Below are 17,947 nucleotides of genomic sequence, written 5' to 3'. Positions count from 1 at the left end.
AATGTAGTTGACTTCTGTGCAACTAGATACARTCACATCAGCATGTTTCTGCAAATGAAACCTTGAAACCAATCATATTACCAGGGTTTTCTTGTTTATTCACATGAACAAACTCAAAGCGACTCCATTTTGTTGGCAGATTAACCTTAGGTTTGGTCATTATAAGACTGTGAATAATAAGAATACTGTGAATATATGTACTATATCATCTGGGCTGTATTCAGTGATTAAACCATTACTATGGCTTTTAAAATCGAATTTGGTTTCTAAGAGTAATTATTCATTTCTTTACAGTGGGATTCAATGTAGAAATACTCAATAAAAGCTCAGATTATTATAAGGGAGATTTAAGGAAAAAAAATGTAATTTCAGTGTGTGGGTTTTACTTAACAAAATCAAATTTAGAGAGCTTCTAGCTGTATATAGATAAAAGTTAAAAAAACTCCAAGTCTTTAATAACCTGATTGTATTTTTCCTCTCMGAAGGCACAATATTTTCTTTGAAAACAATGATTATGAGAAATGTCTGAAATTTTCACTTACCATGTGCATTCTTTAAATGCTGTGCAGCATTTATCAACAGAAAAACCTTGCAGATACTTTGTTTTATGTCAAAAAAAGCAGGAAAATAAAAAAGAATGGAATATAGTCTGTCGTTAAATAATTACATATTTTATCAGTAAGGTCTGAAGATTTTAGGCCATTCTAAGGGAATAAATTAGCTGGTAGAAACTAATTAGTGTAAAAGTTAAATTTTCTCTGACTTGCACYGGTTTTAAGCAGTTCTAAACCTGCTGGGTAACTATATTTTCCGAATATACTGTTGTCTGTTTTATAGATGAGTGAGATTCTAGACACAAGGGAAAAYAGGGTTCTGGTTATTCTTTATTGCTGTGCACTGAGTTTGAAAAAATTCAGGCTCAAAGATACAAGAACRAAAAAGGAACAGATAGGCCTTCATGTAAGGCGTGTCACAGTAAGTAGAAATTGTTTTTCCAGCCTTAGAACATGTGTCACATAAAGGCCAAYCACATCATAGTCCTTAGTGACTACAGGGATTATTCTTTATGTAGYTGAGCTGAATATTTTGAAGTTAACAGCTCATGGGAGATCACAGCTCTGCTTTCTTATCAATGAAATAGAGGTTTCTTTGTTTTATTTCCTTTGACTGACTACACCAGCCTTCACTTTCATCTTAGTGATTCAAATAAGAAACAAAGGMAATCTTCATGCACTTTCTTTGCAAAAGCTATTCATAGGATGCATCTTTGATTTAAACATAGCAATTAAACAAATATGTATGCTTGTAAAGGTTAAGATCTGTTGTGTTATTAAACGGAATGCTTCTGTTTACCTACAGAGTAGGTATTGTGCAAAGAGCTGAAATAAGATCTTCCCTTCCTGGACTCAGTATTGACCTTAACTGAGACTGCTCATGTTCAGTGTTTGTTGAGCTGAGATGTTTTCTGTGATCTTTTCACAGAGCTTCTCTGATTCAGAAATTATTAATCTGCCAAAGAATAGATAGCAATCAGGAGCTGAACCGAGACTGTTACAAAATGAACAACATAATTAACAAAGCATCTAATCAACAGGCCTGTTATGGATAATTAATTCTTCTGAGTTAATGTTTAAGAATCCCTGCACAAATGTTAGGAAGTATTTTCACATGGGGTGCTTGATGTGATAAATTTCGTCTGCGTAAGGAATTTGTGAATTTGAAGATTCGGTGAAGGAAATGTGGAAAGGGCAGAGTTGGCAGCAATTTTTTTGTTAACTGTATTCCTGGTCTCTCACAAGATTCAGTTCCCATATTTTGCGAATTGAATTCAACACCTTCATATTCTTTTAAGTAGAAAATAATGCTCTGTACATTAGTTGAATGTCTTTAAATATTCAGGTTTTTCAGTWAAAAGTTCAGGCTGAATTTTGCAATCTAGTTGGATATTTTGAATTTTATTTTCTTGTTGCTTGCTGAGTATTTGCTGCTTACTGATTAGTTTGTTAAGTGTTGATTTACATGTAATTCTTAATGAAACACAAATGTGGTAGCTTTTTATKTCTCTTGAATGGATATATATAAAATATAGAATTGACCCTCCCAGTTAAATTCTCACTTTYAGGAAGTCAAATTAGTTTTCTAGTATTATAGCAAATATTCATAACTTTTTCCTTATTACAGAAATCAATAATTAAATTAGCTCAAATGTCATCTGTTCACAAAAGACATGGTTGGAATTTTCTTCATTCCATATCTAAGTAGGGCGGGCTACTTTCTATATTAATTTTTAGTTGAAGTAGGTCGTATATAGCATAGGCATATTTTTTTTCATTTTGAGGAATGATTGTGCTGTATACTCTGTGCTTTCTGTTCAYGAACTAAGTAATAATAAGGTGAGTAGTAGTATCTGCTGCTTATCTTCCACTATCAGGAGTAAAAGATTGGACAGGCAGAGATCCTCAATCCTTTCTGAATTTTGTCCTTGGAGTAAAGCATTGTGTCCTCYCCTACACTGGGTGAAAAAGTAAATACATTGTCTGACTCATCTAGGTAACAAAAAAGCCTCCACTACTACAGTTCTCTTGCTTTCATCTTGCATTAACTATTTTAAATTCAGTACAATGGAAAAAAAAATCAGCAAAGGACTTAAAAGCACTTGGTGTGAATAACTTAATGCAGATCTGAAAAACAACTGCAGGGTGAAACTCAATTGACTCTGAATATGGTCCATGTACAAACTCCTGAACTCAAGCTGAATTCTCRTGCGAGTATTAAATTGCAGTGCAGCCTTGGATTGACCCTTTATGAAGGAAACAATACATAGAATAGTGTGTTTGATACCAAGGAGACACTGTGTTTAAGCATGCAAGCATTTGAACTTCATGAAGAAAAAGAAAGCAGAAAAGATATAGGCAGTTTAAAAGGTGAAGAGGGCACCTAAGAAAACAGAAAATAAATTTGCCACATAGTCATCCGATTTATCTAGGTACRTTATTCTTCACCTTGAAAGTTGTCAGCAAATTACAAAAAAATTAGTTGATCGAGAACATTACTTTAATCTGAAGTATTTATTTGATAGAAGACCATATTAACCCTCAATTATCCCGATTAAAATTGTTAGATAGCTTCAGTGTTTGACTCTTGCCTTTTAGTATAATCAGCAATACAAATAGAAAGTAAGAAGACTGTTGTGTTCATTCCATCTTCAAATGTGCAAACAAAACCAAAATATTTATCCAGATTTATCTAAATATCCAAAAATCATCCTATTTATCCAAAATAAATCTGGACAAACCTTTCTCCTAGGAGTAGTAAGTAAATTTTCCTATTCTCTTTCTTCTAAATCATTTGTTGAGTTTAGTTTCACTTAACTATGCTTACTTTCTTAAGGGAGTACAATGGCTCTCAAAATGTTTTCCCAAGACTACAGTTTAATGATACAAAGCACTTGGCAGCAATACTCCAGCTATAATTGTTCTTGACTACACAATCCCCAGTAGTGGTATATAATACCTCGCAGTTTGAGGATTTGATCTGGTTTTAAAAGCCTGCAAAAATGCAGGGGGTGGTGGTGAGGCAAAAACAAATGGCCAGATGTGGGAGGGTGGGAAAGCGAACACTTGGGAACTACTGAAACTGATTTCTTTACTTAGGAAAAGTCTGTGCAACCATGCATCTGTAACAATATGAAAATAWTTTCATACTTAGGGCATTTAGGAACATCCTACATTTCTGTGTGGTTTTTTAATAATGAACAGCAGATTTAATTCACACARGAAAGATTATCAATTGTATGGGCATTCAAGTGTATCATTCAATATTTACTCTACAGGAGTAACTGTCTCTTTTGGTGTGACACTTTATTTCTCTRTTGGTAGAGGTTAGCATTATTTTAGGCTTTGACAGAATATTAACTATTGTTCTGGAGTCTAGTGTCACCACTACCTAGGATTTGACTGATGTACTAAAGCAGGGACAAAGCTTCTTGGGCTCATGGATCTCACTGTTAACAAGACAGAAAARAACAGCTCAGCATAGCAACATCTCATTGCTTGTATAGTGTGGGATGCTGCTTGCCTGGAGAATTTTTCTGTGAAGTCCTGAAAAAAAAAAATACAAAACGAAGCTCTTACACTCTTCATTCWTGATGAAGGTTTTCTTGACCATTGTCCTTCACAGTCCATTACTTACGTATTCTGTGGGGTCAATTTTCCATGTATTTTGAACAGATATGGTAATTAATTGGACAACAGAGTTAGAAGGAACTGACTGAGTGCTAAACTGTCTAAGAGAGAGGAGGAGAAAGATCTTTCCTWTAGGAAGACTGAATTCAGCAATCTGAATTCTTGGCTGGAGGATTATAGTACAATTCTCAATATTGTTTTGGGTAATCTACATAACATAAATAGGTCTTTAAGAACATCAACTGAACTCATCCTTATTCTTCTCATGGAAAACTTACCCCATGCTAACCTCTGGAACCACCTAAGTTCTGAAAGTTCACCAAAAAAGCTGAAACTTTCAAAGGTGTAATAACTGAGACAGAATTGTAGCAATGAGAAGCAAGAGGAAACATATTTTCATGCTATAAGACATGGTGAGAAAGAATGCTGAACAAAAAAGAATCCTAGGAAAAAATCCTGGGCCTGTCTCATCCATAGAAAACATGAGGCTTTCATGTATGAACATGTCAATATCTSTGTATTCCTCCTGGAATTCCTTCTTATCATCAAGCGAAAAGGCCAAAGAAGGGCAAAAAAATCAGGTATAAAAGCGCACTTTGTGTTTTGTATTTATACATTAATGACTGGATGGTGGGAGTTCATTACATGGCTACTGCAAAGAACAGGATGAAGGAGTAAACACAGCATGGTTTGAGCCACCTGCAATGCAGGCAGAATTCTGGTTCTTTTTTTTCAGGTTTTTTCTTTGTCAACTAAGATGTAGTGATCTGAATACTTCTAAATTGATTTCATGCTGCCTGAGAGGAAGATTCCATAAGGTTTAAAAGCACCGTTCTCTAATAAAACAAATACGTGTGAGTTAAGCTTRACTGTAATCAGGTCCCAGCTAGGCTTTTAATACTAATTTAGTACTAATGCATTCCACATAGAAGTTTGAGAAGAGGGGTTTAATGGGTGGGTAGGCATGCAGACACAATTTCTGGTTTTCTGTTACTTTCAAGTAATTTCAGGAACTATAAAACTGCTTCTGTTGGAAGTCAGTATTTTACTTCTGCAGTAGCTCACRTATGAAGTTGCAGAGCAAGAGCAGTTTCTATAAAAATAATGAGAAGGCAGAACACATCAAGACTGGACAATTCTAAATCTCCTAGAATAAATTTAAAAAGGAAAGACGAATTGAAAACTAGATGTGTTTGAGAAAGAACTAAGATGTATGATTTGCAATCTTGCAGAAAAAAATGTCCAATCTAAGCAAAAAACTTGAGGTTTTTCAGTCTTTAATRTCTGAGTGCACAAAAGCATGAGGATTCTGGTGCAAAAGGAATTACATCCCAGAAGTGCAAAGAAAAGCAGTAGATTACAGGGGCAAAAGGAACTGTATCTAGCAAGTACAAGGGAAAGTTACTACTAAAACTTCCTCCAGTCCAAGTGAAATTTAGAATTCAATATAAAGTAACACTTCCTGCAGAAGTACTAATGGGAAACATAATATGCAGCTTTTCTTGGCTGACAGAGCAGAAAAGAAACTTAGAGGACTTATTCTTGCTTTTTTTCTTAAAGGCTAATCCAGGAGAAGAAAGGGGTAAATGTTGAATATATTKACTGAGATATCTTGTAACCTGTGAATACAGCTCAATGTACAGAACAATATGCCTTTTTTCACTTATCTCACACAAAAAGTTTAATATTTGCTCTCTTATTTCTTTAATAAGGGTGAGTGTTACAGCCTTAAAAGTTTCCGAATGAAATCATGTATTGGATCTCTGTATCCTGTGGTCATCAGCTACGAGCCACTACTCATGTCGGGCTCTGACTACATTGTACTGATGCAATTGGATTATAGCACCAGGTGGGAGGATCAGTTTTCACTGGAGAAAGAATGAACTACTCTAATGCACCAGGACAGTAGAGGGCTGAGCACAACAAATAAGTAGCTGCCCTTTGAAGCTTTTTTTCTTCCGGTGATTAAACTCCTTGCCTAAGTGCTTCTACTATACTTATAATGAAAGCCACTATCTTTAAACAATTTTCTAAATTACATTGTTTCTTCCTTCCTTATCCTGCCACAAAGACACTCRATTTTCAATATGCTCTTTTAGAAAGGAAAATTTTAACAATAAGACATATTTTATTATGGAGTTATGCTGTTTAGAATATCATTAAAACATATTCTGGACTTTAAAAATACTGATAATTATGCTGCTTAATTACTGCTGGTTTTCTGTCTTCTTGAAGGATTCAATGATCTGTGAGGGATTATGCCTCCCTCTGAAACAAATACCACTAAATTCGTAGTAACTTCAATCTGATCAAAACATTAGTTGAAAGGAGTAAATTTAAGGCCAGATCTGTTGCAAGGGAAAAAGCCATTTTCAGTCCTCTGAGTACTTTATTAATTGTCTAATGAAAAAACATCRAAGTAGAGATTTTTTCACTGGAGAGCTACATGTCAATAATGCAACTATGAATGGACTGGAATAGCACTTGAARTCTTCTATAATTAGAGACACAGACTCATCTACCATACCACGCTATTCCCAGGAACACCCAGAAAGAAAAATATACCTACAAAGCATATTGTTCCCCCTCCCCTACTTTCTGCCTATGGAGTAGGAAAAGGTGATACTACTGTAGCAACACATAGTAAGGTTATATACGATAATTGCAACAGACTCAGATTGTCAATAGAGGCATAGATTTGATTCATGTCTGCCAAATCATGAGGAAAAAACCGAACACCAGCTGGTGCTGCTTTACCCTTTACACAGACACGGGAAAGATAATTTACAATGTTTACTAACTTATGCAGGCAGTACTGACCTAACCATGGCAATGCACGAGGGAGTCAGGCTTTTGAATCTCTTTAAGAATGACAGCAAAAGCAGGAAAAAAACATTACAAGATCAAATACTATTCTGATAGCTCATGTGCATCCTGTTGATCTGTTACTCCTTATTTTCAGCTTTCAACCAATCCATGGTGCTTGAACAGTTAGCCTGCTGCTTTGCATCATTCAGTGATCACTGCAGTAAACCCTGAGCATCAGATACAACTCTGCAATGACAGGACCCAAGAATCTGGTTATCTGTTAGACTGAATAAAAAGAATGGTTGCACACCTTCAAAAGTTCTTTTAGACTGTTTCCACCTGCTATAGATCAGATTCTTTGGCTGTAGATTAGAAAATGCTGGTGATTTTCATGAGCAGAAACCACTGTTCTCCCAAGTTGTGGAGGGTAACTTGTGACACAAAGCAAAATTTGCTGTGAATATCAAATGTACAGCATAAATAATCCAAACTGCCCTTGCCASTTTGAAAAAGGGAAAAAGATGCAGSTGATGAGTTGATGAACAYGCCAGGAAAACAGCAGRGCCCYTACTGCAAACTTGTGGGTGCTGCAGTGCCCACCAGCAGCACAGGCAGCAGTGCCACTCCACAAGTGACTGGTAGAGTGAGTGCTCTGCCCTGCTCAGGAACTGACCYGAGCTGGTACCCTCCCACAACACAGCGAGGCAGCTGGAAGCAGCTGGGTGATGAGAACTGGRCATACAAGGAGCAAGAAGACAATCCTGGGTGTTTGGAAGTGTAGAACAGAAAGAGGGTGGATCATAGTTTGAGGCAAGATGATGGAGCCATGGTACAATATTCTCTGCAGCTGCCTTTATCCATTAGTGGTGCTACCATCACAATTTAAGATAGCATTTCAGCAGATGCTTCTATAGGTGCGTCAAAAGTGCTGTGGTCAACAGCAACTAAAGTTGGAAAGTGTAAGAAAATGGCAAAAATTGGAATTAATTCTAAAAACAAAAAATCCCACAAAAACAAGAATAACAAACTTGTTTAGGATCTTAACAGTATCTGCTGTAAAATAAATACAGTGTGTGAAGAGATTAACAGTACTGCACTGATTTGAATTTCCCTGACAAGGACTTAGTTTTATGTGTCCTAAATTTAAAAAGCCCTCAATTTTTAAAATTTTCTGAAACAACTTCTCAGACTTTATTCATACCTGTAAATAAATGTTATTCTATCTCCTAAATAATTTTTCATTAATTAACTCCACCACTTACTGAAGAGATGTTAACTTTTTAGGTGCTTTTCTTGCAATTTTTGACAAGACAAATATGTACCCAGAAAAACTGGACCCAGTGTATCACAGYTCATTTTTTAATATTTATACTTTTATTATATTATTTCTATAAATTCAGGTATTTTTACTATAGAGTTGTATAGAAGTGCATCTGCTTGAAATCACTAGGCAATTTTTTAAAACACCATACCACTGACTGCTTTATAATGCTGTTTTTAACAGACTACATCATGATAGGAAACTTCCTATTTGGAATTAATTTCACATTTAAGTAAGAACCTATAAAACTTCAAGTAACTTTCCCCAGGCAGCTGTGTCTTACATACTTGTAACATTTCTGGCCTACCTGAATTGTTCTGGTGCTTGCAATACAACAGCCTCTTCAAATGATTTGTGGATTTATTATGCAATTATAAAGTGACAAGCTTCATTATATTTAARGCTGTATTTTAAAATAATCTATTTCATCAGTCAATTTTTAGTCCATTTAACCACTTAYATTAAAGTCAGTTGCATTACTAATTAAGACTTTCAGTAGCAATACATTTTCACTGAATGTGCAATATTGCATACACAAATCTGACACTTTAATTATACATTTTACAACACAGAATCAACAGTTTATTAAAGGCTGCACACACTAGCCACAGTGCAGAAAGAGGGTATCAGTCATACCATTTTGAATTTTATTGTAACAAAACATTTATTCCAGAGTGGGGGTTTGAATATGAAAATCTTATTTGCTCTTAAAATAGTTTCTGCAAAAAGCCCCMCAACCTGGGTCCTAAAAAACATTCATGCCTATAAATTATATTCATTACTGGAAGAATTTTAATACAGTAGGGCAGCAATTACTTTCAAYGCCTCTTAAAACTTGTACCAAAAAATATGCATTTTCCATAAAATCAAAAAATAAAGTATCTGAAAATGTTCTGTGATAAATCTAGAAAAAGGGGAGGAATCCACTATTAAAAGTTAAATTTTGCTTCACATACACCATTTAAACTGAGACCAATGCATAGCATCTGTACAGCTAACAGAAGAGTTCGACTCCGTCAGCAAGATTAAAATGCAACAGCTATGAAAAGTATGCAAACGGTTTATTTCACAAGTCTCACTTTCTCCTTTAGAACTTTAAATTTGGGATTGTTATTCACTTTCTTATTGAATATGACWAGGATCTCCTCTTCTGTTTTGTGCCGCTCACCAGCTACTGCATAATATTGGGCTATCACCTGCACAAAGACAGAGAAATGGTTTTTAGTTCRTGAAGATGATTCCACCATAAACAATAATACATTTATGTTACTGTATTAAAAGTAGCATGGAATCCATTGTGCTATTATTCCTTGGCAGAACTAGCACTGAATTTCTTGTTTAACTCAGCAAGCAATAAAGAACCTGTTCTTCAGCTGACATTTTGTTGATATTGTTAAATAACATCAAACTCTTTTGTTTATATGAGCCAGAATCCTCTGAACTTCAACATTAGACAAATAAACTCACAGAATCAAAGAATATTTAAAAAAAAAAAAAAACATTTTGTACCATACCTTTTTTCTTAGTTTTTTAATTGAAATTTCATTATCTGGAGCCTGTTTCAGAACAGCTTTGATAGTTCCCTTCCAGTTGAATTTACCTAGAAAATAATTAGGCACACATCATTGGTAAAAGTAGGTATTTCTGGGTCTTCTTCTCTAGTACTAACCAGCCTTCAACCTCCAGTTTTTCGAATCAGTTTGGCTACCACAACAATTGTTACCTTACTGACCCTGCAACTGCAGGGTGTCTTAAGCATAATGTCATATTCAGCTGTGTCTGAATATATAATGGAGCAGAGACAAAGAATCAACACAGTACTTGAACAATGGGGGTCAGAATTGCTTTTATTGAACTTCTGCACTTCAGCTGTTGAGCAGAAACTCTTACATAATTCAGGAATAGTTAAGATCCTGTCTCCTCACACTTAAAGCACAGTCAAATTTAGACCCTACCACCTTCCAGAGGTCATTAATTGGTGGTTTCCAAACAATGGTTTGTATGTTCAAGCACAGTCATTGTGCAGAGCGTGTCAGGTGACAGGCAGACGTGGGTTTATCTAAGCATAAACCAAGGTCCAACACAGCTGAAGTACAATYTATGAGTCACTGAACAAAAATGGGAATATGAGAAATATCAAGAGGTCTRAGTTGTTACCCTTTTTGCTCTGTGCTGGCTAATGTGCATGGCAGCAAGGAAGACACCCACTCTGGTGAAACCAAATTCCTCACTGCCTGCTGGAACCAAGCACAGCCAAAAGTTGCGAGCACAGCAGAAACAACAAATGAGGGAAGTAATTCATCATCAGGTGTTAAGTGTAGCATAGGCTACTTATTCTGGAACAGATGTGTACACATAATATACACAATAATTATTTATTTATAAATAGTGGGACCCGATTTATTTCATGGCGTGCTTCAGAAGCACTGTATTTATATCCCGCATTAGGTCCTTTGCAGAATAGTATTATAACTATCTAAATGGTCCCTTTAGGAATAAATACCTCTCTCTATTCCCACATTTTCTTCGTTGTCATTGATGTTTTCTGTTTCCATGTCTTCTGAAATGCTTTCAGTTTTCATCCTCTTTCTTTTGGTTTGAGGCTCCTCTAGAGATGKAATTGGATAAACATACACAGAAAAGATTTTAAACTAGAAGTTCTGACAGGAATAAAAGTTTCTGTTCTTGTAACATGAGCTTGTATTTACAAAGTGGTTCTTTTTATAAAAGAACTACAAGCACTGTTAAAAWWATCTAATTTGTATATGCAATGCACTACTTWAAAATTCTACTTAGGTAATTATTGAGCTTTGGAATTGAGAAAAAGTTTCTCCAAAACAAACAGGAATATGAGTTGCATGATGGATACCTTCTACATGTTTATGTTTGCGTTTCTTTACGTTTGTTTCCTCTTCTGTTTCACTGTGATTGCCATTTCCATTTATTTCAAAGTCATCYTCCATGCTCTCCTTTCCTTTTTTGGACTTTTTTCTCTTTTTTACATCCATCTGGTTTTCTAATTTCAAATCTTTTTTCTCCCTCTTTTTGTTCTTTTGTCTCTCTTCTTTTCGTTCTCTCTTACTCTTTTTTCTCTCAGTTTTATCATCTGTAACTCCATTTTCTTCTGCCATTGTTTTTTCCCCAGTTTCTGCAGACTGTCGCTCTTCCTTCTGTTGTGGCTTGTCTTGTTCTTTTTCATTTGAAATCTTCGGTTGAAAGACACATAATTACAATTTTGACAAACTTCTTTTGACMTTGTAACTTTCCTCTACTAGACCAATGCTAACTGTTCAAAACACTGATATCCTGAAATCAATGAAATTGCTTACATGGGTGACAACCAGTTGCCTGAGAAATATAGCACTAGTGAAAGTGTGCCTGATTCTTCTTTAAACTTAACAGACTAAATGCTAATTAACACCACAGAAGAAATGTTATCTTACAACATACATAATTTCTAACTGAAGTRTCTATTGTGTTTTCAATTATTTGCTAAATGTAAATAAGGGATTCTCAACTCTTTAATTTACACAAACAAAACTACAGGACATTACAGCAAGATGCAGAACTTATTCCCAAATACAACAACCCTTGAGTAATAATCTATTTTGCCATCCACTTCTCTGTCTTGGATGTGGCGGAGACAATAAACCATTAGTAYATGATGCTAAGAAAGGCACTCCTGGTTATTTTAATTGTACTTTTGTCAACATATTTAGTTTTCTTTTAATGTTCCTGGGCTTATAATTTTTTTGTAGAATAATTATTATATTTATTAAAAATTTAAGGTTTAATTTAAACTTTAACGTTAATAACTGGAGAATAATTTAGTAAGTGGAGTACATTACTGAAATGTGAATATGGCTATTTAGAAAGAAAACAGATCTTTATACAAGCAATTTAACACCAACATATTTTGATAGTTATTTCAATTAAATTTGAATTCTACTTAAGAATTTCCATTGAGTACATACACTTCAAGGTCTGTATTATAAATTGTAYCTTAAGATCTTTTCAAAAATTCTAACACATGAATTGATATGATCTAAGAAAGAAAGCTGTGTTATATATTTTCCTTTAATGCTATGCTCTACGGACAGTGTAATTGCTTAAATTTGGGTTTAAATAAAAGTTTTTCAGATTGRAGACTCTTAAAAATTAGTTTAAGTCAAGAGAGAACTGCTTATGATTTAAGGTGAACTTAGTATTAATGCTCTAGTATTGATAATTAATTAAGTGAACTCAGTATTAATGCTCAAGCAAAACCATGTACTTCAGTGTTCAGAGTTTATGTTACRTTCCTATCCTTTAATAAACGTGTTTCTTTTTTTCCTGGCTCTTATATTTGGAGTCTTCAAAAAAACTGCAAATAAATTTAACTAGAATCATCAAATCAGAAACACAGAGCACTGGGATTAAGGCCAAACCTATGCCTACACTCCTCGAAAGAACGTGGGGCAAAAAGGGGAGAGCATTTTTACATCAAGTGASAAATGAGCTTCTCTGAGAGCTTTCAAGCAACAGCAACAGATGTAAACCAACAAACAAAGCAACAACCCACCAAAACATGCTAAGCTTGTAATGAAATAGCATAGAATTAGGCACTGACAAGAAGGGCCTGAGTGCATCCACAATTTGCACAAAGAAATGGGAGGAACTTGGACCACAAACTGGGGGAGCTCTCTCCCCACTAATAAAATAGGTGAACTATGTGCTGTTAATTTCCCACTCCAATCACATAAATTTGAGGCCAATTATGTACTAAAAGATGTTTTATTCTGTCTTAGTGTACACTAAAAGATTGGAACCAAAGATACAGGTAGTGTATTTTCCTTTCTTTATGCACTACTAGTGTAAATTAGCCTTCTGAATATCATGGCACAATCATGTCACCATGTCCAAGCTTTCAATCACAACCTACCCAGAGTGCACAACTACTTCAGCAACACTTTTGTATTCCCCAAATAAGCAATTTAGTCAAGAAATATTACATTATAATATAATCCACTGGAACTATGTGAGACAATGTTTCTACTAAAATCTGCAAAGGGRGAGTGAAAGGCTTTCCTTCCAGCATTTTGGAATGCATTCCCATTTTATGATGGTGTACGTCCAGTTAAACTTACATTTCTGGTTGCTTCTGAAAAAACATCCCACACCTGATCTTGCAAAGTGCTGTCATTAATTTTCAAACTGTTTTTGATCCAATTCTGTGCAGAGAAAAAACARTAACTGAGAACATGCACCTCTGATTTTCTTTCTTCATTATCATGGATTTGGTTCTTGTTTTTTATTTTTCATTTAAGAATGTAATTACTGCTTCTAACTAAGATCTGGTTAGASGTTATTCATATGAAGCTCTCAGACCTCCTTGCTGAATTGTTTCACATCATGTCTACATACTTTTAGGAGGCTACACCATGTCTCTCAATTGCCTCACCAACAGCCATGCCCAAGTGGCAAATTATACAAAAGATAATCCTCAAGCTTTTAAATAAAACTGATTACGTTAATATCTACAAAATCTGACTGTTCCCATGAGTCAAAACATGAATGATATGATCCTATTTATTTGTGTACTGGATATATGGTCATGCTCCTAAATGGATACTTTTATCACAGCAAAGTAAAATTTAAGCAAATATCTCAATGCAAACATGTCAAAATTGTTTGGGTTATTTCAGGTGTTCCCACAAAAATAAAAATAAAGAAGTAAATTATGCTGTTCATAATATCAGCAACAGAACAACTTTTAGAAATGTGGAATTCAATGTTAAACATAATGTAAAGACTTTTGCATTGCATAAAAATCCCAGGAAAGGTGCATTAGTAAACTGGAATAATGAACTGCAAAAACTTTTCATCTTCCACTACAATGCATCTTATCAAAAAGAGAGGCTTCTTGAAAATACCATTTCTCCTGCTTAGAGCATTAATGCTGTCGGGAAATATTCCAATTTTCAGCTGCCTAGYAGCAATTTCACCACAGCTCTATTGGGTTTTATCTGAGTGCTTTGGAAGCGAGCATGATCTTCTCCCAGCCTCACAGTCTGAGGCACACAATACACAGAGAGAAAAAAAAGGCCAGTTTGCCAGTAATTCTTTACTTTTAATGAAATTCTTTACACATATAAAATTCTTCACATTTGGAATTTACTTCAAGAAGCATGCAGACTGGGAGATTCTGTCACAATACTAATGAATAAGAAAACTCTCAAAACAGCATCTTGCCCTTACCGGGAAAAAACAAAGCCATAGAAATAAGAAATCCTTWAAAGTAAGTCAAAGACTCTGGACATTCAATAGAAACAGCAAATAGTCTAAAAAAGAAGGGTGTTAAAACCAGAACAAACCTACATGGGGACATTAACCTTAAATGGTCTCTGGCTAAATACCTTATTCAACTGGTACACCAACAGTTTTGCTAAGCAAATAAATGTGTTTTACAGCCATTGCCTATTTGAAATCCAGTTATTACAAAATCTATATGAATGCCCAAATAAGTAATTTGTCCTACCTTTGTTAAAAGAAGTGGTACTCCCTAAAAGTCTATTTCTTTTCTCACTGCATAGATTACTGCAAACCTCTGTTAAAACATACCTGAAACTTTACTCTTTTTCTTGGAATGTTATCAAAAGTACGCATTTGCTCCAGGACATTTCGCACTTTAGGGTTTATGTTGGGCTTCTTCATTACTTCATGAATTTTCTGAATGAAGAAAACCAGAATTAGATCAGAAAAGCAGCACAAGGATCAAATRCTACATGCAAGGTGTGCAAGTCAGAAATACACTGGACAGAAATCACCCAGCACCCACAGCTAGTATAGTCTGCTCACAGGGGGTGTTCAAAAAACATGATCTTTGGTTTTATCATAGCTCATTAGGTATATTCAAGTTATCTATATAAACATTTATATCTATGTAGTAAGCAGAGGCAAGCAGGACTGCTCACTACTGCCTTCTGATGTACAAGTTACAAACTGTAATAAAAACATTTCAAACTAAAATAACTGTACCACTGAAAGGATTCTTGCAGCATGAAAAAGACCTGCACTAAGAAAAGCAAGTGATAGATTTTTGCCAATTTCTGGAGTTAATGATGAAAAATCAGGTTTATTTTGATGCTACAGCTGACATGCATTTCTTCWGRCAGCAGTKCCAGCTTCAACAAGCATTAATCCCYATAAGACAGTCTGGATATTCCTGTGCTATGGGTGCCAGCTCGAGAGAATAGAGGAGGTTAGGCCTCATAGCAGTCCCTGGAACAGCACTGCTGCTTCTGGGGGGAAAAAGGCTCTGAGCTTCCCAGTATTTAAAGAGAGTAGCCACTGGACACTGTAGAGCCTTCCTGTACTTCTGAAAATCTGATGACTGCATGGCTTTGTGAATTTGTTAAGACCATCAGAAAAGCATGTTTGGTAATCATCCCTCATCTTTCTATATTAGAAGTACTTACTATTGAGGCAGGCTACCAGCAACAGCACTCACTCCTGATGGTATGAAGCTATTYAGGAGGAAGACTACAAGGAATTCAGAAACATCTTAAAAAAACTAGTGGCTAGGTAATAAAAAAGTGAATTACATTCAACACGAATTCTTGTAAASCAGGAAGCAAAGGAAAAGCAATCCTAATTTAGCATTTAAAATTGCAGACTTTAAGCTSACCATTGGAGCTTACATACAAGATCTCAGGGTTAACATAACCAATCCCATGAAAATGCCACCACAATGATCAGCAGTAGTGAAAAAAACCAAACAAAAAAACCCACCCAAAAATAGCAGATTAACTGACAAAAATCAGTTAGAAAGGAATAAAGGACACAGAAAAAATAAGCATGACACACAGTATACCTATGGTTCCCCCATGTCTTGAACAGCATTTCACCAGCATATAGAAGTGGGAAGACTTTAGAGGACCAATGATATAACTCACACATATATGAAGAACAACTGAGCAGGGTAAGACGTTTGAGCCTTGAACAAAGACTTTAAGATGGGAAGAGACGCCTGACAGAAGTCTACACAAGCATATATGKCCTGAAAAGGATGGACAACTACCAATGTCTCTTTGTATGCAGCTGGGAACATTACATTAAATCAAACCAGTAAGAGATAGACTCAAAACAAACAAAAGACACATTTCAYACCAGGAGAAACTTAGACCTTCCAAGGAAATGGCAGAAGACACACAGGGATACTGTTAAATAGATCTCTGGTTTGAGCCAGTATAGCCTCTTCTGTGTCTTAAATGATTACAGACAATAGTTACTGTAGGTGTACACAGTACAAACTGTACCTGAATCCACTCCTGCTGTTTAGCATCTCCTTTGTTAATTTTGGCTTCAAAACCTTTTCCACCGTATTTCTGGTCTTCACTTACACATCTCACGTGTTCCTTATAGTCATCACCCCTGAACATAAGAGATTTTTAATCACAGGTCACTGAAGTGCTCCAGTCTTCAAACTGCAACACTTAGCTAATTGAGAAACTGAATCAACAGATGATTTAAATGAATGGATCATTTAAACCTTCTTACTGTCAAGGCTTAAATGAGCAAAATCTGATGTGTTCAAAGTACATGCTTGCAAGACCACAGACATTTCTGTCCTGCTACAAGTTTTAGTGAAAATTTCTGACTTGCAAGTCTTGTATTTATGACAACTCCTGCAGAGTTARCAACACTACTTCCCATCCTTTACGTACCAGAAATCCTTGCCACAATCCATGCAAGACAGGCACTGACAGTTTCTGCAGATGTTCACGTGCTTTTCAACCTGTGCTTTCTTCACAGCTTCTCCACACGCATTGCATGTGAAAACTACCATGTTGCCGAGTGGTTAGGAGCTTCCTCCTTCCCACAGAACTGCAACTCTAGAAATACAAGAAGGAAATCTTAATCTACAGCTTGAAASAAACGTTTGGAGAGCCGAAAAGAAACGCACCTGTGTACCGACCGACAGCCAGGGCAAGCAGCCCGATCCCGCACATGCAAGAGCTCGTATCACCGGATCCTGAGCGCAGGGGAGATCGCTAYCCCGGGAAGCAGCAATCCCTGCACTCGCCACCCCAGCAGGGAACCGGTAACCCCCAACCGAGGAACCGGTAACCCCCGTACCCATCTCCCCAGCGGGAGAACCAGTAACCCCTGTACCCGCCACCCCAGCCGGGGAACCAGTAACCCGCGTACCCATCACGCGAACCGAGAAACCCCAACCCCGGAACCGCTAACCCCGGTACCGCCCCCACGCCTATCCGGCGTTCCCCGTCCCCGTCCCCCTCCCTTCCCTGTGGGACCCCCGCCGCTCCGTCCCGCTCCCCGCAGCTGCAGACGGGTTTCGGCCGGGCCCAGCGGAGCGGCAGCGGGTAGTCCGGTGTGCGTCCAGGCAACTGTGCCGTACCCTGCCACGCCGCCTCGTCCCCCTCCCGTCCCCCTCCCGTCCCCCTCCCGTCCCCATTCCCGGCCCCTCTCCCGGCCCCGCTCCCGACCCCGCTCCCGATCCCGATCCCGCTGCCCCGCACCTCAGTGGCCGCCGCCGCCGCCGCCGCCGCCTCCCGCCGCCCGCGCGGCACGTGCCGCACCGTGCCCGCCGCGCCTCACGGCCGCGCGCCTGCGCAGCCCCGCCCCGCAGCGG

The 17,947-nt window shown here is 37.0% G+C and overlaps 1 protein-coding gene across 1 annotated transcript; it reads right to left on the bottom strand.

The window, feature by feature from the left end:
* Nucleotides 1-8,352: 8,352 nt before the first annotated feature.
* Nucleotides 8,353-17,875, bottom strand: LYAR (Ly1 antibody reactive). The gene is made up of 9 exons (XM_057373494.1): nucleotides 17,835-17,875; nucleotides 17,019-17,186; nucleotides 16,611-16,725; nucleotides 14,914-15,021; nucleotides 13,440-13,523; nucleotides 11,183-11,519; nucleotides 10,817-10,921; nucleotides 9,828-9,913; nucleotides 8,353-9,509 (listed from the first exon to the last, which is right to left on the bottom strand). The coding sequence occupies exons 2-9, from the start codon at nucleotides 17,138-17,140 to the stop codon at nucleotides 9,375-9,377; spliced, it is 1,092 nt and encodes a 363-aa protein (XP_057229477.1). The 5' UTR covers nucleotides 17,141-17,186; nucleotides 17,835-17,875; the 3' UTR covers nucleotides 8,353-9,374.
* Between the last annotated feature and the right edge of the window lie 72 nt (nucleotides 17,876-17,947).

Source organism: Malurus melanocephalus, unplaced genomic scaffold (genome assembly GCF_030028575.1).
Source record: "Malurus melanocephalus ecotype Western Australia unplaced genomic scaffold, MMel_1.1 scaffold_199, whole genome shotgun sequence".
Lineage (NCBI taxonomy): Eukaryota > Metazoa > Chordata > Aves > Passeriformes > Maluridae > Malurus > Malurus melanocephalus.
The sequence above is the reverse complement of the archived record's forward strand: the minus strand, read 5'-3'. Positions and strand labels throughout refer to the sequence as shown.